The sequence below is a fragment of the Sceloporus undulatus genome, chromosome 7 (genome assembly GCF_019175285.1).
Source record: "Sceloporus undulatus isolate JIND9_A2432 ecotype Alabama chromosome 7, SceUnd_v1.1, whole genome shotgun sequence".
Lineage (NCBI taxonomy): Eukaryota > Metazoa > Chordata > Lepidosauria > Squamata > Phrynosomatidae > Sceloporus > Sceloporus undulatus.
Window position 1 is genome coordinate 43413953 of NC_056528.1, and position 27810 is coordinate 43441762.

Below are 27810 nucleotides of genomic sequence, written 5' to 3' on the forward strand. Positions count from 1 at the left end.
GGACTGCCTGAAGGAAGAGGCCCCTCCCTCTTCAACTGTCATCTCGGCCTCAGAGGGAGGCATCAGGCAGACCCAGCAACATCGGGGACTGCCTGAAGGAAGAGGCCCCTCCCTCTTCAACTGTCATCTCGGCCTCAGAGGGAGCCATCAGGCAGACCCAGCAACATCGGGGACAGCCTGAAGGAAGAGGCCCCTCCCTCTTCAACTGTCATCTCGGCCTCAGAGGGAACCATCAGGCAGACCCAGCAACATCGGGGACTGCCTGAGAGCTGGTGGAGGACTACTTCTGCCGCTGCCCCCCCCCCCATGTCACCTGGGAAGAAGCTCCCCAGAACTGCGGAGGACTGTCTTGCCGCTGTGGTGGCTTTTTACCAGGGGGGAGGGGTCAGTGAGAGAGGGGTGTTTTTATGTATTCTTAATTGTTTTATTGATATTTGCTGTGAACCGCCCTGATCTATGGAAGGGCGGTATAAAAATAATAAATTTATTTATTATTATTATTATTAGATGCCCCAGTTGAAAGTCCACAAGCAGAATATGAACACAATAGCACCCACTCTCACTCCTGTTCTGCAGCAGCCTATATTGAATGTTGTATTACCTCCATTACTGGAGGTAACATATATAGACTTCTTTGCGATAAGATGACAGAGCTTGTGAGCAGTTGCAGAGTGCCTTTTGCACTACATAGCACTTGACATTGGTGTCCACACACAGAGGTGATTAAGGAGATAATCTGTAAGATGAGAGGAATGAAATTGCCAGATTTGATATCAGGCATCTCTTCATTGAAAAAATGAAGAACTGGGTGCACCACAGGTAGCAAAGAATTCTGTGTCATGGGACTTTGTTTCTAGGTCAAGAAACACATCTATTGAATTTCTGCTTCCCATAGGAAGACATTAAAGGAAGAGGGGCTATGTTAAAAACAGAAAGTACAACATGGAATGTGTAGCACAATATACAGTATAACAACAGAATATAGCAACCATGCTGGACAAGACCAGAGGCCTTTCTTATTCAGCCTTCTGTTTCCAAAGCGGCCAGCCAAATGCCCAGGGGGAGCCAAAAGAAGGGTGTGAGCATAATGGCACCCTAACTCACACTTCCCAGAAACTTGGATTAAGAGGCATGCTGTCTATCATACTGAAGGTAATACAAAACAGTTGAAAGGACCATTGATAGACTTGTAAGTAGGTAGGAGCCTACTTGTTGAATATTATGTAAATCAGCACATATTCACAAGCAGTACTGGCAGGGTGAAAGTGAACTAATAGAGTTCAATACTGTACATGCAAAGCAGTCGTGGGCCATAGAAGCATGGAAGTAAATGTTTACTGAGCAGTTAAACATTCAGTTTTGCTGCAGTAAACATGGATTAATTTGTGCTTGGAAGTCAGCACTACCTTCTGCCCTCGACCCTGGCTCTCAGCATGGCAATTTGGTATTGAACTGGCCCTTAGCAACACCGCTAAATAAAATTATGCAATTGTCGAGTGGGAAGAAGAGCGAGTTGTTTGTAAGCATTTTAACTCAATATTGTAAAGCAAAATCTCTTGAGTGGCTTGCTTATTTCTGTAATCACTGGTCTGCAAGACAACCTGTCAAAAAGATAATAGAGTTAAGCTGCAGGGCAGAAGAGTGTGGTGGCCAAATGCTAACTTGATGTGATAGAGAGGGCAGAAAAACTGACTTCCCAAGGCAGTAGTTGTTTATAAGTAATAAAGCACATCTGCAGAACACCAGCTTCCAACTTGATCATCACAATTTCTTTTTATTCCTCCCTCCCCTTCACGACTCTTGCCGGCCCCAAATCCCTTTTCTAAAAACAGTGAACTTTTGCTGTTTCATTCACTCATCTGTTTAGAAAAACGACTACACATGGTGCAGACCTCTTATATAGTTTAAGAACCCATGGCATAATCCCCCTACATCATATCAGGAAGCAAGTAAGGATGTTGCATGGTTGAGGAAGTGTCAGAAGAAATGGCTGTAGCCTCACCCTGACATGCTAACTTTCCATGGGCAGGAAATTGTTTAACATGGAGGAGAATTTGCACCTGTAATTTCTACCTGCATGCTGAGATAGCATATCCTTGAAATACAGGTATGACTTTTCCTGAATGTTGCCTCGCTTAATCTGTCATTGGCTAAGACTAATGTTAGGATGCATCCAAAACCAAGGAGAGGTATGGTGGTGTGGTGGAAGTACAGATAGTCAGAGCAAGGGAATACAAGCCATAACGTTGCAACCCCTAGCAATAGATACTGCTTGTGTGGGGGAATTTGTGGGAAATGGAGAAATCCTTCCCTTCTTTGCTTACTCCTCCCCACGCCGACTTTGGTAGGGATCAGCAGTGCTTGGGAATGTATCTGCTATGGACTACATTTTCCGGACTCATCTCAGCCATGCTGGCCAGGGAATCTGGGGAGTTGTAGTCTAAAATGTCATTGTTCCAAGCTCTGGAGATCAGACTGTGTTAGTTGAGAGAAGTGTAATCTTGGAAAGAATTGCAAGAGGGTTATGTAAAGGGGAGTCTCCAGGCAGCCAGCAAAAAGATTGAGGGGAAGAAAGGGTATTGAAATAGGGAGAGAAGTTCTGTGCTAGTCATTCTTTGCTTCTTGAGGGGTAGAAGGCCAAACTGAATTGTTATACAGAGCGGTGGGAGGATCAGTGAATCATTCTGAAATAAAATCTAGTGCTTGCATTCACAGCTGTTCAGGGACCTGTATCACATCCCATTTATCTCTCTTCTTGCATGTATGCACACAATTAGGAGAGAAATTTGCATTGTCCAGGAAGCTAATAGTGGATGTGGAAGGGGACAGTCCCAGTGTGGATGGCCACTGGTTGCATTTCTATGCAAATGAAGACTGCTTCAGCAGTCTAGATGCAGCTGTCTTCCTTCTAGGGCCAAGCTTGTCACATTTCTCTTCAACATTTTAGTCTTTCAATCTGTAACACATGGACAAGGGGGTTCCAATCCTCCACATGGTTTCTTTGAAGTAACCCTCTATGTTCAGTGATTCTCAAGTAAGCCTATCAGGTATCAGAGCTTGGAAATGCAAATTTTGGGGATGGAACAGATGGGCAAAATAAAGCTGGTGTTTTCCAACCTCTTTGAAAGAGAGATGCACACCTCCAAAGCAGGTGAAAACCAGACCCAAGCTGTGCTCTTAGGGTTGGTATAAGGATAAAAATGCAGAGGAGATGAATGTTCCTTGCTGAGTAATTGAACCCTCATCTCCAGAGTCGTTGTCCAACTCCTGTTCAAATCTCACATCTACACAAAGAAATATGTGTAGTGGCAGAGGTGGTTCTCAATCATTTCTATGGCTGTCAACATAGGGGGACTTTTCTAGGATATTTATGGTTAAGGAGAAGTGTGCTTCCATGCTATAGCAGACAATGATTCAATTTTTAAAAAATTTAAAAGTGAAATCTGTGCTATTTGGGCAGGACCCTCCAGTGCCACAGCTGCTACCTGCTTTATGCATGGAGCCACTGGATAGATGATGCATAATGATGGGTGAAAATACAGCTGCCTCTTCAAGCGGCCCTTGGTGCCACTGCTGCATCAGAGTGCAAATTTTCCTTGGAGCATATGCGGAACTGTTGTTGAGAAATTGATAGAGATTAGAGATGTAGATCAGTTTAAATTGTATGAACTCTGCAGGTTTCGGTCCTATTAACCATATTTTTTCCACTTACTGCTTTTCTTTCACCTGCTGGTCTGTGGAAAAAAGGCCTTATCTCATCCACCCCCGCCTCAACCCCAGACTTATTCCATGCATTAAGTAGATATCCTGAGGTTGCAACCATGTATCAGATTATTAATTAGCCTGATTAATTGATGAGAAAGCAGATTCCTTAACAAAAGTAGACTTCTGTCCTTTATGTTCCATTTTCCTAGCTGATCTTCACAAGAGTGTAAGCAAGCCAGCTAATTCAGGGCTATTGTTCTGACAAGATGTTCAATCTACAGACCCCCCCCCCCTTAATCAAACAGCTTTTTTTTAAGGAAAAGAAATGTTCTTAATAGACTTAGGTCCAAAACACACTGCAGAAATAATCCAGTTTGATACTGCTTTAACTGCCCTGGTTCAGTGCTAGGGAATCCTGGAAATTGTAATGTATTGTGCGACAGAGCTCTCTGACAGAGCTCTCTGACTTGTCTCACAAAACTACAGCTCCCAGGATTCCCTAGCGTTGAGCCAGGGCAGTTAAAGTGGTCTCAAACTGGATTATATCTGCAGTGTGTTTCAGACCACTGTTACACTGGCAGGAGAAAGCACTGCTACTTTAAAGGGGGTATTTTTCATATATGACATCAGCATTTCCCAAGCATTGGTGTGTTGGACTCCAATTCCCATTGTCCCCAGCCATCATAGTTGAGAGTGGTTGCTGCTGGTGCATTGAACTGATGTAACTGTAGGCAGAGATATGACTGTGGCAGGAGGAAGAAAGCTGTAGGAGTAATTTAAGATCTTGCCAGATTTTGTGTATGCACATACATTGATTGTGGTGGTGGCAGCAGCATTCAGTTATTAACAGGTTGCTTAAAGTGTTTTCTTCTGCTTCTGGTCACTATCTTGGTCTTTGAAGGGGTTACGGAGGAAAGGAGATACATGTAATCGTGGCTCTGCTGACCCAGGTGGTTACCAACAGCTGTTATCTCCTGTTGCTACAGCTACCAAAGCTCTTTGATGAATAATTCCTGCAACTAGAGCCCAGATAATCCACTTCCCATGATTAGTACTGTTTACACATCTTATCTCGTTCTACACTTTATTATCTTCCTGCCGATTTGCTGCAGTAGGTTCATCATTTATAAAGAACTCCCTTTTAAACCAAGCAAAAAAGTCCCCAAGGTCCACCAGCAACCTCATCCCAGAAGCAGCCAGCTAGCCAGACAAGCATCAGCCCACCTCTGGTGTATTTTCGGTTGCTCTCCAAAGCACTGGTCTTACATCTCCTCCTCTCCCTGTGGAAAAGTGATAGCATACAATAATGTGACCTCCAGCCCATTAGCCTCCCCCTCTTCCGGCAGGCCTTCCCCAATTGATAATGTCCAGAACCAATTGAATCCCCCTCCTCTTACTATTTTTCTCATTCGTGGATTATTTATTAATTTCAATGTATTGTTACAGTATATATATTTTAACCATGTTTTATTGTTTAATTTTATACCTGGGAGGGAGGGTTGGGCCGGGGTCTTGTTGGGTTTGTTGTTTTTATTGTTGTGTATTGTACAAACTTTGTTGTTACCCGCCTCGATCCCCAAAATGGAAGAGGCGGGATGTAAATAAATAAATAAATAAAATTATTATTATTATTATTATTATTATTATTATTATTATTACTGTATTTATAATTGCAAATATTAAAAATAATTATTTTATTTCTGGTTTCTCAAAAGAAACTAATATAGTCACTTTCAGTTACTATTTTAAGAAAAAACTACACATGTATCTGAATGCTATAAAGCCACCGCCTGTGGTACTAAACATTCACTTCTCATGTCTAGCTCATAACGGTCTCCACAACAAAACATGAGGCAACAGCACTTCAGCCATGGGATAGCACTTCTTCACCATCAATTTAATAAGCCCATGCCCTTTTAATTATAAAAGTAGTTAAGTTACAGGTAAGTTACAGTTACAATATGCAAAGAGTGAAGTCATTCTTTGTTTTAGTTACAAGTTTAATGTAACCCAATTATGTCTTCATTATTGGGGGAAATTAATTGAAGGCAGCTAATCATTTGTAATGTGTTATTTCCATGCTTTAAGCTAAATGGCCTTTTTGCTCTGTGCTCTTCTCCTTCCTTCTCCAGGCTTGTACAACTCTATGGACAGCTGGATGATTGTCCCCAACATCAAGCAGAATCACTACACAGTGCATGGGCTGCAAAGTGGCACACGATACATCTTCCTTGTCAAGGCAATAAACCAGGCTGGCAGTCGGAACAGTGAACCCGCTCGGCTCAAGACAAACAGTATGTGACTACAGACCTGGGTTGTTGTTTCTTTTCCCTAAGCTGTCAACAGGAAGGGAAAGCCAGTGTGAATGGTTGAGTTATGAAAGCCTCTTTATAGCTATATGATCCCAGTGGTGTCATGGTATATTTTGGAGTGCTGGTACTCATCTTGAGAGTTTCTGTGATTATCTCTCACACGGAGATCTTGTAGCACCTTTGAGACTAACTAAAGAAAGAAGTTGGCAGCATGAGCTTTTGTAGACTTAAGTCTGCGAAAGCTCATGCTGCCAACTTCCTTCTTTAGTTAGTCTCAAAGGTGCTACAAGTTCTCTCTACATACTGATTCTACAGACGAACACAGCTATATTGTATATTTGAATTCTCCCACACAGAGTGAAAAAGAAAAAGTAGGCATCTCTTCTGTTCCATATTAACAGGTACCACCTCTATCAGGAACTGATTTTTTAAAAAGTCAAATGGGTCTTAACCACTTATTCAAGGGAAAAAAAAGATCTTAATGTCAATGGTAATGATTTAGCATTTGGAGATTTCTTGGCAATTACTCAAAGAATAAATTATTTTTAAATAACTTTTCAAACCCTGCGAAGACCCACTGTGACACCCAAGCCAGTGGAAATATGATTAAAGCAGTGCCATTTTTATAGAAGCGCCATTGATTAACTGATTTTATTTATACATTACCTTTCTGCCCCCCTGAAAGCAATTAGAGGGACTAACAAAATTTATATAAAAATACAATTTAAACAGAATAGCAGATTAAAAACACGTTAGTAAAAAGAAATAGCCTCCTTCAAATGAAGCCCAGTTTAAATACCAAAAGTCTTATTTTTTGTGGAGGCACAAGGACAACAGGAAAAAGATAGTCTAGACTCCCTTAGGAAGGGATCCCAGAGCCTAGAAACATCTTCAAGAAAGTCTTCTCTTGCACCACACCAAATATGCCTCTCAGGGCAGTGGAACAGAGAGAAGGCAGTCCTCTGAAGATCTTCAGACCTAAGGAACTGTCTTTGAAATAGCTTCAACCCAAGTTGTTTAAAATTTTTGGATCAGAATCAGGATTTCCCATGGTCAGATCAGACATCTCCAGATATAGGAGCAGGTAGAGTACTAACTTTTATTGTGCAAACATCTTTCTGGTCACCAGCTGAAATTTGAGCATCCCGGCTCAGGACTGAATCCAGTAATACTTTCAAACTGCAAACGTAAGGCTTCAAGGGGGCAGTAGGACCATCCAACAGAAACTGATTTCTTACTTCTGGATCAATAGAATTCATTATGCATGAGGAAAAGAAACAGAGGAAAGAGGGGGGCAGGTTGTGCAGATCTACAAAGGCAAGCCTCAGACCTACTGCTAGGAATAACATGTCCCCAGCTTTGCTTGACCCACAGAAGCTGGACTTTGGTGTGTTTAGGAATCCCTCCCCGCTTCTCTCTTAGCCTTGATGTTTCAATCCCATCTCCTTCTCCACACTTGACTGGATGTTTAAAATGATGTATTACCTCACATCACTCCTTAGGAAGCATAGGGTACATTTAAGATAAAAACTAAGTCAGATCCCACCTATGGTTTAAGGAGAACTACTTGGACTTTGATGAAAAGCAAGCCTCAGATCCATCCTGTTTTTTAAAAACCATTAATATTGTTCAGAAAGTACTGCTTAAGTATTTGTGTAGGCTTCCAAAGGGGTGAATTGTTAGCTTGATGGATAAGCTGAGTGCTAACACACACACACCCTTCAAGGGGTGTTGATTCATGTCAATAAATTGGTGGGAACAAGAGGGGTGGGGGAAAGTGGGGTGAGGCCGGCTGCCTACTCTGTCAGTCAGTCATGCTAAGTGCTCCGTATCACAGAGAAGCTCCATTTGCTAGATTAACCCAGCACCCAATCAAAGTCTTCATTGGGATTCTTTGCTGTGGATTTGTCAGCTTTTAGCTCCCTACACTTGTCAAATAAGGAGCAGGGATTGCAGGGAAGTGCCACAAAAGTCCCGACTCTACTGATTATATTGCCAGCTCATAATAGAGGCTGTTAACAGAAACAGCGCCTGCTTCCCGTTCCCCTCACTTTTTGTACCAGGAAGATTGCCTGACTATTGAAGCACACGGTATCTAACTCTGAGAGAGCAAATAAAAGGATGTTCAGAGACAGAGTGCCTCAGTTGCTTTTGCTATGGCCAACCTACTAACTAAAGTGGCTCTGACTCTTCCGCAGGAAACCAACTGATGAAGGAGCTCCAAAACCCATAAGGGTCCTTTCCCAGTTGCTGGCCCTTTGGGAGCATTCCTTGCCTGTCTCCCTTTCTGTTGTGCTTCATAGTTTCAGGGGGCAAATGTTCACATTGTTTTGTTGTTATTTTAGTGAGGCAACAAAATTGAAGGGTGCAGCCACTTTGACTTTAAGGAGCTATATTTGCTTGGCCCTCTGAAGATGTGCTTGTCCCTTCCCCAGGATAGGTCATACCTAAGCAATCCCACCATATCTGTGGCATCCTCTTTTTCAAAAATCAAAAAGAGAGGATTTCAAAGATATCCTTCAGTAGTCTTTGTTTGTAACAGGAGGATTTTTAAACCTGAGTCTTTGGAACCTCACTGAGCGCACAGCTGCAGACTGTCAGCTTACTCAGCAAGGAATTGACTGATTTGTCTCAATAAACCTTTACTCACAAGGAGACTTGTTTTCTCAAGCACATATTGCTGCATCTGGTAGATGATCAAGCCTGCAACTTTAGGCATCTGCATTCTTTGGGGCCTGCATGGCCATAGCACATATCCCTCCAGTTTAGAGAGGGAACTCTCTGAATTATTATTATTATTATTATTATTATTATTATTAACCTTTATTTATGAAGCGCTGTAAATTACAATCTTTTTAGTTAGACGGTTCCCTGTCCTCGGGCTTACAATCTAAAAAGACATGACACAGAAGGAGAAGGGAGTGGTGGAGGGAATAAAGTTTGACTGCCATCTATCCTGTGAACCCTAAATACCTCTGATTTGCCTTAAGGTCCTGTGAGGTTATTCCTACAAAAGTTCTTTCTCCATGATGGGAAAGGGAACTTTAGGCCACACTCGGCTGAATATTCATCTAGGAGGGACGTAACAGGTAGACTGATCTGACAGCCCTCCTGAATGCTAGCAGAGACATGCTTTAAGGGATCATCAGCAATTCTGCTTGTCTTGAGAGATCAAAGTAGAACTGTTACCCCCTTTCTTCCCAAGCACACATGTTTACTGTCCTTTCATATATTGGATTTCCAGAAACTGCCTGAGATTGAAATTGGTAACTCCACTGAGTTTGAGAACAACCTCAGGGGAGATTTGGCTGGCTGCTGCAGCACCTGAGCTCAGAGACCTGCCCAGTATCATCAGTTGTGTATTGAGAAGAATAGGTTCTGAGAAACTTCAGCCTGTGTGGCTGCAAGTATCCAGAGACAGGCCTGTTGGGACCCCCCCCCCTTCTCTCTTGAGACAGCTTTGTTGCTTTCTCTCATCAGATGGCACTGCTTTTCCAAAATATGATTTCACGGGGATGCTGGATGTAAGGAACAAAAGTAGAAATGGCCTTGCGGAGTCAAAACAAAAGGTTGAGACCAGAGCTTGCATCAAGCAGTGGATTAGAATAGATCAGTGGTTAGCTCACACTAACCTTTGGCTCTCCAGATGTTTTGGACTTCATCTCCCTGAATTCCTCATTTGTTGAGGTCTACTAGGGTACATAACCTCCAAGACCTCTTCCAATCTGGTGATTCTATGAAAGGACATGTCATGCCCTGTTTATTTTTCCTTCAGGAGTGTGTGTTCAACACTGGCTTATTCAGTTGTCTCATAAATTGATGGTGACACTATTCATTGTCAACTAATGTACGGCACTTATCATGAGTAGGCATAAACATGCATTCTGGGTCATGCTTATAACTCAAATAGCTTTGGCCCTCCACGTGTTTTAGACTTCAGGTCCCTATAATTCCACCCCACATAGCCAATAATCAGGGATTCTGAGAGTTGATGGACTACATATTTGGAAGACCAAAAGCTGAAAATCACTGGCAAAAATGCTGAGAGGATCCCATTCCCAGTGGTTGGAGAAGCAGCACATATATGTGGAAGTGAGCAACCTTTGCCCTTCAGATATTTTGGACTTCAGTTCCCAGAATCCCTTGCATACTGGTTAAGACTTGTGAGAGTTCAGAACATCTGGAGGGGCAAATGTTCCGCAGCCCAGCATGGAAGGAAGTGGGCTCTGTCACTAACATGATGCCCAGATTAGAGACCTTGGGTTATATCAGCAGGCAAAATGCGAGATTGTTTAACAGGATCACCTGATTACTTCTTTAGATGACGAATATGTGGTCTGGCAGATGTTGTTGGGCTATAGCTCCCATCATCCATCACTACTAGATCTGCTGGGTTTGCCTCATGGGAGCTGCAGACCAACATCATTTGGAGGACCATAGCACCTAGAAAGCAGGGTCATTAGAACGTAACAAAACAATGTAAAACAGCAAAAGCCAAAAATTATTCTTTAAAACCATACCACCATATACAGACTGAAACTAAATATAAAGGTTCTCCTGAATAAAGCATCATTAATTTTAAAAATGTCAACTTTGTGCTTACAGTCTACTAATCTAATAAACTCAAGAACTTTCAGCTGGGTATCATTTTACCTTTTAGAACAGGGGTGACCAATTTGGTGCTCTTCCAAACATTAGATTGCAACTACCATTGTTCCTCCCTCATTGGGTTGACAGAGTCTGATGGGAGTTTCAGTTCAACATTGTCTGGAGAGCCACAAGTTGTTTATGCTTTTTCCAACATCTCCATCCACACACATGCATATACAGTGGACCCTTGTTATCCGCTGGGGTTTGATTCTAAGATCCCCTGTGTATAACAAAATCCGTGTATGCTCAAGTCCCATTATATATAATGACATAGCAAAATGGTGTCCCTTATAAAAAATGGAACATCAAGGTTTGATATTTGAAATTTATACTTTTTCTGAACATTTTTAAACCGTGGATGCTTGAATCCGTGTATAAAAAATCCATGTATAAGAAGGGCCCACTGTACACAAACACACAAAACAGAGATTAGATATACAGTGGGCCCTTGGTATCCGCTGGGGTTTGGTTCCAGGACTAGTGACAGTCCAAGGGGACATGCATGTTGATTGAGACACTCACAGTGGAGGAATATTTGCCTTCTTTGCCCCCTTTCAGTCTTGAGAAGTATGTACTTCGAGGGCTGAGTTTTGCCACTCTCACCCAGCAGGATCTCCAAAAATTCATTTTCTGCTTTTGATTGGTTTTTGCAGCCTGAGTGGGGTGTGAGGAAAAGACCCTTGAAACTGGGGCTTTTCTATTGGTGCCAGAAAAATTACTGTGAAGCCACAAGGGCATGTTTTCCTGTACAGTGTAATAACAGAGCATCTGATGCAAGGAGTGACTGGCACTGGCTCTGGATGGGAGGGGAGGGAGAAAAAGTAAATGATGCACTGCTGGACTCAATGGCTTCATGAGACTATTATGCCAGCACTTAAGGGGGCTGTTCTTTCCCTTGCAATGTGCCTGGATAACTTCCATTAATGCTAATAGAGAGGAAAGCCTTAAAGGAATTCAAACTACTTACACTTGATTTCTCCCGCTTTGCTGGGTCTTTAGCTCCATTTCTGCCCCTTCTGGAAACATCTCCCTGGCTGGCTGTTAGCAGTCCTGGCGCAGATGGAGCTGTTCTTTAAGTGTGAAAACTGTCCAGTTGGGGCATCCCAGTAAAAACCTCCCAGAGGCTACTCCTGAAATAAAAAAATATTTCTCTGTATTTTAAAAATGCACATGCATCCAGAAAACATCCAAAAAGGAACCTTGGTTGTTTTCATGTGATGCAGAAACAGCCTCAAACCTCTCACATGATCAGCATCAGTTCCACTCTAACCGTGTAACAGAATCCTGGGAAGCACCATTCTCCGTCTCTAGCAGAATCACATTGGTGGGGCTGCTTTTCATAGTCTGCCTCACTATTTTTATTTATTTATTTAATGTATTTATAGGCCACCTAAAGATCAATATGATATATTTCCCAAGCATCAAAACAAAACTTATAATTGTAAACAGCTGCATAAGCCAGTGTATGATCTGTGATCTATGATCTAGAGTATAGTGGCTAGAATGATGGAGTAGGATTTGGGAAATCCAGATAAAAGTCCTAATCCAGTTGTGAACCTCACTGGGTTCCCTCTCTCCCTCCCTCCCTCCCTCTACTCCATTGCCAAGTGGGGATTTGAATCCTGGTCTCCCAGAGTCCTAGTCCACCACTCAGTTTATGGCACCGCACTGTTTTATGCACATATATGCATACATAGCCAACATTCAAATGCCAGACAGAACAAAGACATTTTTAAAAAAATCTAATTAAAAGCCATGACAAAAGGAGAATGTGTCCCTTTGTTCCAATAAAATAGTCCAGTCCTTGGTGCCTGACAGTCTGATAGTTCTTCATGGTATACCAGAGAGGTCTACTAAGGCCAGTCTGAAGGCCTGGACCAAGCCTTCAGTAGCCAAAAATGGTTCTTTAAATGGGCTCTAGAAACAACAGGCAACCTGCTAGTTTTGGGTGCACTATGGTGCACTATTCAGCCTAGTGCACTATGACAGGGATGGGCAGTTTGCATTTTCATGTGCATTGGTGACTGGGGAATACTTTGGGGCTGCACAGGTTGTAGATAGAGGGCTGGTAGGCTAGTAGAGGGCAGGGGAGCCATACAAGACAGGCAGGTCACAGACAACATTTTTTCCCCTTCATGCTCACACTAGCCTACCTTGCAAAGTTTTTGTGAAGATGAAAGAGTGTAGGGAAGAACCACATGCATCCCACTGTCCTCCTCCTGTTATTTCTGATACTAGATAAGTATCTATTTTAAGCCAGTAAAGATGCAGGATGGAACTGAGCTCTTTGTTTGCAACCCGGGAAGCTGTTGCACCGAGACTGAGAGAAATGCACAGGAGAAAAATGCATTAAAAAGGCATAATGTATTGCTGTATCCTTTATTATGAAATTAATAGGTTATAGAAGCCATTTCCTTGTTTTTATGGGAAGCATCTCCTTTATTTTACTGTTTTTCCCAGACAGCTAGTTGATGTTCTTCCATTTCTGGGAACGTGAGGCTTTTGACAAGATCGTGCATTTCATAAAGCAGCTGAAGACTTCAGTGGGCAGACCAGCGATGAGTAATAACTTGTGGAAACAAGTTGAAGGGGGGGCATACCGCTGTAACAGTGCCCATGCTTTGCAGGCTGAAGGTCATACATCCAGTTTCGGGTGTTTCTAGTTAAAATGGAAGTAGACGGGAAAAGGAAAGGTGTCTGCAGGAGACACCAGTCAGTCAGATTAGACAACAGTGGACTGGACTGAAGTGGACAATGGTAGCCATCTGGCTGTTCCTGGACTACAGTTTACAACTGCACTAGCCAGCCTAATGGATAGTTGAGGAATTGTGGGAGTTGCAGTCCAGAAACATCTGGAGAGCCCCTGTTGTTATCCTCTGACCAAGATGGACAGATATTGTGACCTGGTGCAAGGCAACCTTCATGGATTCCTAGCCAGAGCACTGCATTTCTTTTCACAAAACCAAGCATGACCAGTTTTTCAAGTAAACTTTCTTATAAAACGGAAGCTTTGGAACTCTCTGCATCAGGAACTTCATTTAATCCCCTCCAGTCTTCCAGATGCTTGCTGAAATTCATTTAGTTCAGATGTGCTTTTGCTGTTGCCCAATCCCCAGAGTTTGCTTATAATATCCTGTTTTTACTTTGGTTAGTTTTAGATTGATTTTATTGTTACAATTATGTGGCTGATGGAAAGGGGGGGGGTTGTCCTAAAATGGCACATACACAAATAAGCAAGGAAGCCTCTCAAAAGGATGGGACCCTCTGGTTTATTAACATTGCATTTTAACTCTGAACTGCATTGTCTTTCCAGGCCAGCCCTTCAAACTGGACCCCAAAATGGCTCACAAGAAACTCAAAATCTCCAATGATGGGCTCCAAATGGAGAAAGATGAGAGCTCCCTGAAAAAGAGCCACACACCAGAGAGGTTCAGTGGGACAGGATGCTATGGTGCTGCGGGCAACGTTTTCATCGACAGTGGCTGCCATTACTGGGAGGTGACGGTGGGCTCCTCCACCTGGTAAGTAGGTTCATTCCTAGAGCTAAGCAGAGCTTGGAAGCCTTAGATGTTTTTTGGATAACAAAACCCAGAATCCACAGCCAGTGTGGACACATTGGCTAGGAAATTCTGAGAGCTGTAGCGCAAAAAGTAATGTTTTCCCAAGCTCTGGTGCTAACCTAAAGCAGGACCATTTTTATTATTTTTTTGGTAAGAATTTGGCAGCTTTCACAGATTTCTTCATATTCAGGGAGGAAACACTTTGAGATTCAAAAAATTGTGAGAGAACGGAAGCTAACAGACTGGCCATTCAGGCCAGGTTTTTGCTTAACTGAACCTAGATCTAGACAGACTCTAGATTTCTCTCTTTGTATCGTCATGTTCAACCAAGATAGCGGTGAATTAAAGAGCCAGAATGGCATAGTGGTTTGAGGGTTGGACTATGACTCTGGAGACTAGAGTTTGATTCCTAGTTCAGCCAGGAAACCCACCTGGTGACCTTGGGCAAGTCACACTCTCTCAGCCTCAGGGGAAGGCAATGGCAAACCTCCTCTGCACAAATCTTGCCAAGAAAACCCAATGATAGGGCCGTCTTAGGATCACCATAAATCAGTAATGACTTGAAGGCACACAACGACAACAGCGCTGAATTAGGATTGTCATCTTTTTCCTCCAAGAGGTTCTTCTTTAACACTCCTGTATACGTGGCAGGTATGTATAACCTGATCCTCTCTGCTGGGAATAGCTGTACCTATTGAATTTGGTAGATATAAGGTATAAGATGAGATAGAAGTTTGTTTCAGCAGCTTTTTTGAAGAATTTACCATGCTGGCTGGCAGATTCCAGGTGCAGTAACTCAAAAAAGTAACTAGTTTATACTAGTAAGCATTATTAAGCTAATAAAATAATAAACCAATGATATAATAAAATGTTGCCTTAAAATCAACAGGGGGGGGGGTTAAAATTAGAGGAAAACCCTGGTCAAAAAATATGTACTGTATTCAGTTGGTAGCAAAAACATCCTAGCCTAGAACTCTGGACCCATTCACGCTACACAATTATAGTGGTATCATTCCATTTTAATTGCCATGGTTACATCCTGTGGAATCCTGAGGTTTGTAGTTTGGTGAGGCACTGAAGTGATTTGGCTGAGTATTTTAAATTTTCCTCCCTAAAATGCCAATTCCAGGATTCCACCAGATAGAACCACTGCAGTTAAAGTGGAGTAATACCACTATGGTTGTGTAGTGTGAATAGGACCCCTTTCTGTTCTATTTCAATACTTCTTTTCTGCACTGAGTAGGCCACTGCATGGCCTCTGCCTCAATGCACAAAGGCTAGATTGTCTATATGGAAGAAGGCAGTTTCTCAAATAACAGGCCCTAAACAGTTTAGGGCCTTATAAACCAAGAATTGCACTTAAACATGAGTCAGTAGCCAATAGCAGATTGACTTATTCAGCTGACCTGCAAGGAGCCTCCTATTCCCACCTTCTCCTGAGTTCCTCCAGGGAACAACTAAAGAATAATTTTTCAGGCTATAGTCTTTAGCATAGATGGGGGAAAGTCCCTTTTTTGAACAACAATTCCCAGAATCCCCTGGCCAGTATGACCATGGCTTGGGGCTTCTGGTCTAAAAAGAGGATTTTTTCCAAGCTCTGCTTCCCCTGTTTTCTGCATTAAAAAAACCACATGCAAATATTATACAGTACAGAATAAATCCTGAGCTATCGTTTTCTATGCAGAAAAATGTTTTCTGTGCAGAAATGCTACTTATGAAATTTATGCGGCGTAACTCCTGAACTGCATATGGTCTGCATATGTACTGATGGTACAGTTTTCAAAACTTTCATGTAGTGGGAAGAAATGGCTAAAGGTACCTGTTGCTTCCTTCAAGAGTGAAATTAGCAAACAACTAGATCCCTAGGCAGAAAAGGCTTTCAAGTGCCATTGGGCAGCATATCATACAGCCAACGCAGAAACTTTACAGATTGCAATAGTAAGCCATTTTTCAGGGTGCTATTTTTGCTTGGAAATATGTGTATGTGTGTCTCTCTCTGCAAGCCATTTTTGCTGATGGGCCTAATTTCAAAACCCATGGTGGCAGCAGGAATGGCACACACTCGTATGTACTCTTCCAGGTACACAAACAGCCAACCATTCAGTTGGCGCTACAGGGAGGACAGGCACATATAATTGAGCTGGGGTATGACTGTGATTCAAAGCAAGCCTCGGGCATGTGTCACACTGAAATGCATTGATCAAAGCACAGCAGGGACCTGCAGCTTCCAGCTATTGCTACTGAACGTCCTCAGCCCCTGCACAGTCTCCCAGTCGAATTGCCTTTCTCTGAGCCAGCATCCAGCCTTCCTTTGTCTCCCTCTTCACAAAGCTCACCGCTCAGTTTTGTGGGGGAAGCTTGCCTGATAGCTTCATAGCCAGCAAGCCACTTCAAACTCGATGCCAGCCCTTAGTTACATTTTTTTCCAACTATTAGGGGCGTTGCAATGTCGCTGTCACTCAATCTTGGTGTGGTGGTTGAATGTTAATTTTGGTTTAGAGCTGGCCCTAAAGGCTCAAAGTGAGTCATAATATATTTCAATCCCTACCAGTGTTAAAATCTGACTCATGCGCTAACCTGTTTAACAAAAGGTCTCACATAGCTTCACACTTAGATTATCAACAGAATCCTGGGGTGGGGGACCATTACTTTTTGTTGCAAGAGAACTACTTACGAATTAGTCTTTTGATTATGTGACTTGTTCATTGAGTTCTCAGAGCAGCATACCAAACGTTGTAGTAAAACACTAGCACAAGAACTTCAAAATGCCACCATACACTGTAAGCAATAGAAAAACAGTCAATGGAATTAAAAAGAAGCATTTAAGCAGGATTTAAAAACAATGCACAGGGGATTTATAGGGCTTGAGAAAATAGAAAGGCCTTTGCCTGTCGCCAAAATGATATTAAGGTGGCCACCAGGACAACCTCTTTGGGAAGAGCATCCCACAATCCAGTGAAATGCCATCACCAAATAGGCTCTGACACCTGTAACCACATGTAACACTTGCAAAGGCAGGGACAGTAAAAGAAGCACTTCATTATCCTCTACATTTGTGTTCCTTCCTTTGAGAAACCTAAGGTGGCACACATATTTCCCCTTCTCCCTTATCTTCCGCACAGCAACCCAGTGAGGTAAGTTAAGGGGAAAGTGATAATGACTAACCTAAACTCAGTGGGTGTTGTGGCTGAATGGATATTTGAACTCTGAGCTTCCTGGAGGAAGTCCAGCCCTTAGCCTCATAACTCCAATTGCTTCAGATTAGTTCATTTTGTTCAGTCCATTCTCCTGAAGATAACTCTTGTTTTTTCCCATTTCTCTAGGTATGCTATTGGCATTGCCTACAAATCAGCCCCCAAGAATGAGTGGATTGGCAAGAACTCCTCCTCCTGGGTCTTCTCTCGTTGCAACAACAACTTTGTAGTGCGGCATAACAACAAGGAGATGCTAGTGGACGTTCACCCCCAGATGAAGCGCCTGGGCATTCTCCTGGACTATGACAACAACATCCTCTCCTTCTATGATCCAGCCAACTCCCTCCACCTCCATACATTTGAGATTTCTTTCATCCTGCCTGTCTGCCCCACCTTCACCATTTGGAACAAATCTTTAATGATTGTCTCGGGTTTGCCTGCTCCGGACTTTATAGACTACCCTGAGCAGCAAGAATGCAACTGCAGACCACAAGAGTCCCCTTATGTATCAGGAATGAAAACTTGTCATTGAGGGGTAAGGGAATCCCCTTTCTCTTCCTGTCTGGTGATGCTCGACAGTGACTTGCCACATCTGGCTGGCTTCGTGTCCCAAGGAAAACTCAACCTTCTGTGGCACAGCCGTCAGAGGAGAGTGTGAGTGTGAGTGAGTGTGTGTGGATAGGGGTTGTTATCATGGACTAAAATTTTTATTTTTATTTTTATTCTGTTAGCACTACTGAATTTTCTCAGATGGAATTGGCATGTCTTGTCCATTTCCTGGTGGGAAAAGGGGTGTCATGGCAGGGAGTGGGGGAGGTCAGTCCCTCGGAGCTGCCAGGGAGTTATTAACGTGGAGAGTTTTCTACTATGTGGGAGGGAGATAAACCATATGTATAAGTTCTCAGTGGACCTTGTAATGGTCCAACCTGCCATTTTGAGACAGAACTGCCTAGAAAATACAGGACTGTCTCACATCATAGCAAACAGTCATATGCATGGGTCTTTTTTTAGTCCTCTACACATTTTCACTGTGTGTGGAGAAGTGGTGTAGTGGTACATTTTGAAGTTCAGGCACTCATTACAACAGTCCCAATAGCCAACCCTCATCCCCCCTGACCCAACCCCTCCATGCAGACAGCCCTGTTGATCTAGCCATTTTTATCTCCAACACAAACAGACCTTTTATGAATGCCCTTAGCTGCCCAATCAAGACTAAGCCATCTGAAAATACGACAGTGATAGTTCATAAGAATACATTGTTACTGGGGAAAATCCATTTCCCTATGCACCCCCCCCCCCCCCCCCGCTTCTCTTAGGATTTCAGGGAAGCTCAGAGAGGACAGGGAAACCTGAGCAGGGTGGCACATGACATTGCCATTTCCACTGCTCAAAATGTTCCTTTATAGAATCATAGAATTGTAGAGTTGGAAGAGACCACAAGGGCCATCCAGTCCAACCCCCTGCCATGCAGGCCCTGGCTTCACCACACCACTGGCAGGGAAGAGGAGCAAGATGCCACTGCATGTCCACCAGCATGCATGCCCCTACCAGCTCTGCCTGCACCAGCTTCTTCACGTGCAATGCAATGTCTGCCAGCAGGAGCTCACACATAATCAGCAGCAGATGCAAATTGCAGATATTCTGCAAATACTGGAAGGAGCAGAACTGATGGAGCATACAATGTTTGGAGTGGGATCGTTTGGTTCAGTCTTGTTTTTTCCTCCACACATAGTTTAAATGTGCAGAGACAACATCTGCAGAGCACTCTTGTGAAATGAAGTGCATATGCTTGAAAGCCTTGGCCTGTCAGACTTCACATGCATGTTTACATGGCATTAAAAAAAAAAGAAAACTCTATTGCTTAGGGGGCACCACAAGAAATGCATCTGGTCCAAAAATGAGTGAAGCAGTGGCTGTCTCGAGGGTTATGACTACTGTAACATATCTGGTTTTTGTAATGGAAAGGATTGGCCCTTTTCTGTCTGGTGCACAAATGCAATTACAAAGGAGTTTTCCTATTTGAGTTCAATTTACTTTCTCAGGGAGGTTTTCCAGAAAGGGAAATGGAATCTCCAAACAGCTCCTAAGCATGAAGTGTGAGGATAGGAAACATTTATTGCACACTGGAGACCAGTGAGTTGCTTGTCAACTTGTTACCTAATGGGAGAGGCTGAAATGTCAACTTCCATTCTTTGTATTTGGATATAACCAGTATCTTGGTACCGGCCATTTGCTGTGCAGTAACTCCCCACAGAAAACTCACACTAGGATGAAGCAGGCTTGCTGGTGATCCCTAATGTTGATGACAGCAGGTGTCATCGTATGGCTTTTGGACTCCAAAGACAAATGGATGGAAGAGCCAAGAAATCTTTAGAACAGCCCAAAGCTAGTTGCCTTGTTGTGTTGATATCAGGGCCAGCCAACAGGATCTGCAAAACATACGGAAGACACTTGTTTGGGGAGGCTGTTATGGAATATCAGCAATAGTTGCTGATTTATCAGAAAAGGAGTTCCAGGCAATGCAGGGTCCAGAAGAAAAAGAGGCCAGGGGAGTGTAGTGGGGAGAGTGTTGTAGTTCTAAACATATTGGGCCAAAAATCCCCATGCACACAACACAGTCTTCCAATAGGCAGGGCTGCTGCATCTGAAGCTTGTGCTGTTCTAAAGGCTAGAGCCAGTCCAGAGATGGTGTCCTGGCATCACCCTTTATGACCTGTCTGAGCTATTTTGCACAGCCCTGTTGTCCCTCTGCTGTTGAAGGAGCTCCAGTTCCAGCTGTCAGCCGTTCATGCTGAGTTCCTGTTGTTAACAGGCTGTCCTCCTGCTGCCTTCACCTGTCACATCATGCAGTCCACGCTGCTGCTCTTGGGCAGCACTTGGTCTTCCTTTGGGGCTCTCAGTTGTGAAGGAGTTGATGCACCCCAAGGAAATGGTGTGTGCGTGTGTATGGAGCATCCAGTTGCAGATCTCTGCCAGTTTCAGTTCACATGCAAAGCAAATGGGGTAGTAGAGCAGTCATGCAGAGAGGTGGCTGCTGCCATTGTTGCAATGAGTAGTGTTTTTTCATCTACTTGGAATTACCTTTGCTCATAGCACCAGGGTGATGATAGATCCTTGCAGGGACAGCAGATCAGAAAAAGCCAAAGACTTTCCCCAGCACAATGTACCCCCCCTTTTTTTTTTTTTTTTTTTTTGTGTGTGTGTGTGTGTAATTCAGAAGCTTTCAGGGGCTTGCTGTTTTATTAAAAACAAAAGGCTGCAGCTGCAAGCAGAGGCTAGCTTCTTTGTTACAGGCTGGGAAAGTACTGTATTGTGTGTATTTGGAAAAGAAAGAGACTCGGCACTTGGAGACATCATGGGCCAGCCACACAAGAAATTGACCACAGAGTCCAAGCCAGCCCAAGCCAGTAAGTTATCCCCTGGTACTTGTTGGGGATTTTTTCACTGCCTCCCCCCCCCCCCCCCCTCTTTCTCTTAGAGGGCCCAATTGTAACATCCTAACTTGGATGTTTACTCTCTTTAAGCTGAAATCCTGTTGGTTAGTCCCAACTAGAGTAGACCTATTGACTCAGTTCTTCAAGAATGAATTAGCAAATAGGTAAATCCAGTTGATTCATTGGATTTTCTTTAGTGGGACTAAGAATAGGATTTAGGCTGTTGCTGGCTAGGGTTGCACGGAAAAAATGGACTTGTTCCCTGTATCCTTGGTAGCATTATTGTGGGTTGGAAGGCTATGTAACATTTCTTATCTCAGACTTGGCTCTAGCCGGGTGCCAGATGTGATGGATTCCAGCTATCGGAATCTCCTAGCAGGCTATACTGACTGGGAGAATTTGAGGAGTCATAGTCCATCACATCTGGTGGCACAAGAATGAAAGAGATTTCAAGAGCTCTTTGAGCACAAGGGCCATTTCAATGTGATGCTTAATGCCTTTATGCAAGATAAAGTGGCACTGATTAAAGTCATTCCTACAGCAGTGGAAGGGAAGAGGCAACATCTGGTTATGGCTGGATGGTGATGCTTACAGCTGTGGTCCGGTTAGCACAAAATGTTTATTTTCTTGTCTTTGGTTGCTAGCATACAAGCCACTCTCATGTTCTCAACTAGTAATTTGATGGAGGAAATGACCATTGCCACCTAGGTACTTGTTATTAAAGCTCTACCCATTGTAACTATATTTAGTTTGCCAAACGTCCCCTCTGTGGCCTTTTACCCCACTGTCCCAGCCTGTTAGCTTTCCCAGCCCTTGTGTGTTAGACGACAACAACCATCTTCCACAGACAGTGTAGCTCATGCTGCTGAGTGATTTTCTATAATAATAATAATAATAATCCCAGTCTGTTTAGAGGGCACCAAGTTGGTCCATATAGGAGGTCGATTTGTCCCTGGTAAACGCTTCCCCCCTAGCAATATGTGCCAACCTCTCAACAGGGAAAGCCCCAGTGGAGAAACACCTCCTGGTGTGAAGGGATTCTTCATTTGAGACAAACTCCCGTGTCTCAACCGTATGGTGTTATGTCCCCATCTTATGTTGAGCTTCCATGTGCCAAACAGAACTATGGGATGCCACTTCAGGGAAATGACTCACCCCCAGGGGATCAAGCAATTTGTAGCGCAGCCCTTAGTAAGTCATCTAGTCAGCAGAAAGAGACTGGTGTTAAATGAGGAGTTCTCCCAAGTTGCCTGCAGTTATAAGATTCTTCTCCCCATCTTATTTTGAAGAGATCGACGAGGGAAAAGAGCCTCAGTGGAAACTCTTGTGGAGTTACTCTTCCCTCTGAAAACATGCGTTGGTTCTTCATGAACCCCCCCCCCTCCAAAGCCATGTCGGGTTGTTTGTATCATACTAACTGCATTATATCCAATTTTGGGGATGTGGTGAGCTTTTAGTTACCGTGAAACCTGTCAAACTTTTTTTCCCTGTGTATCATAATCGGTTTTGCAACTTCTTTGTTAATGTGTATATATAAATATATAAATATATATACATAAAAATATAATATATATGTATACATTCCAGATGTGTCTGTGTGGAATCAAGTATCTGGTTAACCTGCCTAGTTGAATTTCTGACACAAACATCCCCCACATCATGAAATGATAAAGGTCAGACCTGAGACTAGACACTGTTAAGTGTGAAATTGCCATTTCTTTCACCTTTGCCAGTAGGCTCTTGGCATTTTCTGAAAGCAAAACATATTTGTACATCCAGCATTTTTCTCCTCCCACTCCCATTTTGGTGGTAAAGCAGCTTTGGGATGGTTGACCACCAGCTTTAAATGTGGTGACTCTTCCTTGTTTGAGATCCTGCATTTCTCCTGCCAGTCAGAGTGGACAATAATAGGTGCTAGCTAGACAAACAACCTGCCTGACCAGGTGGAGAGCATCCCTGTCTGTACTCAGATATTAAGAGGGTCCCAATGTCCACCCACTTACATTGAAAAATGTGATGGGAGACACATGGACTGGGCCAGGAGCAGGGAACCTTTGGCTGTCCAAAGGTTTTGGACATCGACTTCCAGAAGCCCCAGTGGTAAAAGAGTTGTGGAAATTCCATCTTTTGGGCTTTTGTTCAAAAGGAATAGGGACTAGTGTTGGTGCTTGCTCAATTCTGCCATCACTGGAAGCCTTGGTCTCTGGGGGCTGTAAAGGGGATTTCTGAACACCATTCTTGTTACAGGTGCAGGTGGTCTCTCTGTCTGCCCCCTTTAAAAAAAGATCTCTTTTGGATCAGACAAAAGGCCCACCAAGTCTAGCTAACGGAGAAGATGTCATCAAAAAGGACCAAAGTAAGGCCTGGCAGCACCTCCATCTTCTAGGCAAAAGTAGCTTCTCAGACAGTTGGGTTTTTTTTGGGGGGGGAGGGGGTACAGAACCTAAAAATGTTACTCTTTTGGGGGAGATGACTACAGCTGGTTTGGGAATTCTGGAAATTTTGTTTGCCTTGCTTACAGGATCCAGCTATGCTGGAATTAGGGAAAGCAGGTGGTCCTCTGAGCCAGCCCAGCTCAGCCAACTCAGTATTCTAGGATGGCATTCCCAAATCATGCAGTCATCCCTTGGACCATGGCCATGTGAAGAAGCCATAGCCCTTTCCTCCCCTTTTCATCTGTAATGCAACTTTGACTGGCAGAGAAGGAGATATGGTGCCCGTGCCATCGTGGGAAAATGAGTTGCTCTGATGCAGCTTGAGCCTGCCTGAACATAAGTTTGTAAAATATTTATAAGGCAGAAAACATATGGTGCAAACCAACACTGTAAAATTAAACATTTCTTTCTCTGTGCCTTCGCTCAGGGCTTTCTCCCATGAAACATTCATCTAAGAGCTGGGGTTAAGGATTGCATAGCAGCTGCTCTTATTGGAATGAATCCACAGCCTTTTAAAAGCAGCTTGTAGGCAATGAACTCAGAACAAGAGCAAAGATGGACCTGATCCAGTCATTTGGAATGGAACGTTGGAAGAAAGAAGGAGAGAGTTCAGCCTTTCCTGTGTGGCTGGAAGAGCAGGTAGAGGGAAAGAACGATAGAGGACTATTTTGAGATATTTCAGAAGGAAATAAGAAGATGTATGCTGGATCATGAGCAAAATGGTATCTTCTGGCTTATTTCCTCATAAATGATATCCCACCAGACATACAGCTTCTGAACTGTATAGGGTTATAAATTCCCATTCTGACAAGTAGCCATTGGTAGTCCCACCCTCCTGATGTTGTTTAATCCACCACCGCCTCTCCCCCCAAAAACTTTAAAGCTTTTCAAGTTTGCAGACATCACAACTTGATATATAGCAATGCCTGCCAACTTGAGTGAAACTGTGCTGTGTGAAGAAATATTTCCTTCTATCCGTCCTGAATCTCCTGCCTTTCATCTTTAATGGGTGACCCCAGTTCTAGGATTATGAGCAACAGAAGAAAACGTCTCCCTCTCCTTTTAATCTAAATCCTCCTTTTCATTCCAACTAGAGTAGCCCCATTGCTTCAATGGAATTTGCATTTCTTCGGTGGATCTACTCTGCTTGGAGCTACCAATGGCATTTACCAATGGCACTTTTATTGACGCCATGCATAATTTCATATACTTTTACCATGGCTCTTAGTTGCTTTTTTCTTAAGCTTCCCCACCCTTCCGCCAAAGCTTATACATTAAGCTAAACTTTCTTCCAAAAATTTAAGATACAGCATCAGGATTTTTCCCATGCTGAAACTGCCCCCCTTACCTCCGTTTGGGGGTTAGAGGCTATTCAATATAGAGCTAAATACATTCTGCACATGCTCAGAGGTTATCCATTACTTTCGGAGGTTCCTAGCCTCATGCCTAGCACTGTGAACAGTATCTTTTATAGCAATAGGATTAAGGATCAGGATCAGAGCTCAGCTATAGAGCACCTGCTCTGACTGCAAAAGGTCCCTGGTTCACTCCGCAGTATTTCAAAACAGGGCTAGAGAAAGACCCTTAATCTGAAACTCTGCCAGTCAGCATAAAACAGTTCTGTGCTAGATAACCAATGTTCTGAATCAATACTGTATAAGCCTTCTACCTATGATTGTATTCATTGCTAAGGATGGGTCAGATTTCAGTTTATTTCTTTTTCCTTTCCATTTGGCAGGCTTTTAAAAGGGAGTGTTGCAGGAAGTGGACCCAAACTATAGAGATACATTTAAAAAATTGGATTAAAACCTGGTGACAATTTGGGAACAACTTGTACAGCCTCGGCAATGGACTGGAGAAATTGTATGACCTGCCTGTTATCACCCTTGGAGTTAGACTCCAGTTCATTGACTGAAGACCCCAAAGAATTCAACAACAATAACAACAACTGGCACCCTGTTTAGTATTTATGACATCGTAAACAGGATTTACAATCTCATAACTTTTGTAATTCACATTTATGGTCTTTATCAACCAAATGTGACCCCCAAATGCTACCTATTAAGCTGAGCATCACCCCATTCAAGGAGTTCCCTGGGCAATGCAGAATAGGGCATGTTGAAATAAGCAGTTACAGCCAGACTTGGATGTGTCCCTCCAACTATCCCTGTGCCAGTTAGGACATGCGGTCAGAGGATAGTGTGGCCAAAAAACAGTGTGTGGTTATGATGGCAACAGTTATTAATGAGGAAGAACAGGCCAGTTAGGAAAGGCTGCAGAAGCTGTTTGCTTTTGCTTCAGTCTACTGGGAAGGGCAAGATTCCCTCTTTCCATTCACCTTTGCTGAGTTAATTGAGTGCATACGAATTTTGCATTTTAAACTCAGTTTGTAGCAACTGAAGTGATCTGAAAACAAAGAGATGAAGTGGGAGGAGTGAAAAACTGAGACATTTTAAAAGCAGTTGAAAAATGAAATGGTAAAGGATTAATTTGGATTTTCCCTGCCAAATTGAGACAGCTGGAAGATATATTAGATGCTCTCTGGTTCAGCTCAGGTCTTTAGATCCAGCTTCCCAGGTACAGCGTGCCTTGACTTTATTCTTTAGCAGTCCTTCCTGGCAAGGTCTGCAATCCAGGCAGTCCAGCCATTTGACATGAATGATTTAGCTCATGCAGCCTGTCCAGATTCTGCTCTGGGAACAGAGTACTTGTTCTTATCGTGACTTTGAGCTCATGAGAGATCATGTTTTAGCAATTAACAGCTGTTGTGGTATGCTAAAGGCCTAGTAGGTCACGATCCTCCAGTGAACCAATGGAGGTACATTCGACAACAGCCTCCCCTGCGTATGAGAGGCACCTGGTGTGTTTTGAATTCAGGCCAAATGCTGAATGATTTGTGAGCAATTGGCAAGCTGCTTGCTTAAGTTATAAAGAGCAGGCTTGGTTTGTGAAAGGTCTCAGGTTCACTTTTTTTTTTAAAGCAGGGGTGATGGACATTTTGGCCGAAGGGCTGAATTACTATTTGGGAAGAGTTTCTGAGGCCACATTTAAGCAGTGGATGGAGCTAAGAGCAGGTTGGGCAATGCAAAATAGGCAGAGCAAGATGTAATTCTTAACAAATGGAGCATTTTATGCAAATCTAGCAATGCAAGCCTTAGTGTGACACTTTTCCTGCTCAGCTTGGTTCTATACAAGGCGTTTAACAGTAATGATGGGTTAAAATCTGAACCACAGGCCTATCAGGCAGACTGCTTACTTCAGTGGTAATGATGCCTCCCCCCCAAAGAATCCAAACCTGTGAAATGTCCTACTTCAGTAAAAAATTATAAGCTATCTCCATGTACATTCCTATATGAGATTTATAAGAAGCAAGAGCAACCCATTTTCAATGAAGTGGCAAAGACATACAGATGTTTTAGTACACTGCCTGTGATTGCAAGCTGAGAAAGGTTTCAGCAAGCAAGCACTCAACAGAAACTGCAGGCATTCCACAACAGAGCAAGAATTGTTAAGCCACCCAACCATCTTGTCTGCTGAGCGTCAACTTACAAGAGAAATTGGTGTAACATTAATTCATGATTTTGCAGTGAAAAGGGGCAGGAGAAAAATAATAATAAAGCATTCAGGCCAAATCCTGTTGGGGCTTTACACAAAAGCAGAGATTGTGGTATCACTCTTGGCATTCATAGGTTTGCTGGCAGCACAACAGCCGATGCCCAGAACAGCCTGACCCCAACAGCCACTGGTTGGCCATAATCCTTCATGCCACTGCCAGGCTACTTCCTTCTTGCCCAGCAGCCAAGATACCAGGTATGTACATGGGCAAAACTTTGGCCTCTGCCAGTTTTGTACAAGATTTCAGTCCCCAAGTGAATTGGTCAAATGTTTGTGTCCATTTTGGTCCATTAGAATTAAAAAAAAACTGAAAACATTGACATGGGAATCTTGTTATTAATGGCAAAAACTTACAAAATTGTTGGCAAATCTGTATGGTTAATAAAGAAACAGGGCTTACAACTATGTAGCTATTTAAGCTCTATTTAGACCTGTAGGTTTTCAGACTGGGTGTTGTTATTATATTGTTATGGTGAGTATCTTTCAGTAAATGTAATACATAGCAGTATTTTTAGAATTAGTCCATTTTTCTCCACAGCTGATATTGTACATATAAGATGAGGTATTATGTATCAGTGTCGGAAACAGGCCTATGATGTACTAGGTCCCCCAAATATTGTTTGGGCCCTGCCTCTTCACATCCTTGGTCATCATCTTCTCAATGGCTCCCTGAAAGTATGGAGCTCTGCACTGGAGGCAGCATTCCAGATGCATTGCTAACCTTAGAAGAATATGGTAGAACTATTATCCCTCCTGATCCAGATGCTCTGCTTCTCTGTTACTGTTGCCTCAGGCCCTGCATCTCTGCTTTCCACTCTCAGTCCTGTGCACAACAAATACTGCAGCATCCTAGATATACTCTGAGTATGCTGCCTGGGGACAGTGGAAGTTGTAATCCAAAACAT

General features: G+C 43.1%; 1 protein-coding gene across 5 annotated transcripts in view; it reads left to right on the forward strand.

The window, feature by feature from the left end:
- The window catches only part of MID2 (midline 2), a 195834-nt gene extending 168303 nt beyond the window's left edge, over positions 1 to 27531 (forward strand). For 3 of the 5 annotated variants that reach the window (XM_042479153.1, XM_042479156.1, XM_042479155.1), the window contains 3 exons: positions 5838 to 5999; positions 13981 to 14188; positions 17551 to 22439. In XM_042479153.1, coding sequence (XP_042335087.1) covers positions 5838 to 5999; positions 13981 to 14188; positions 17551 to 17953 — 773 coding nt within the window. In that variant the 3' untranslated portion in view covers positions 17954 to 22439. Of the gene's footprint in view, positions 1 to 5837; positions 6000 to 13980; positions 14189 to 17550; positions 22440 to 23717 lie in introns of those variants that run through there. The other 2 variants (XR_006105011.1, XM_042479154.1) reach the window with 2 other exon arrangements.
- The last annotated feature ends 279 nt before the right edge of the window (positions 27532 to 27810 follow it).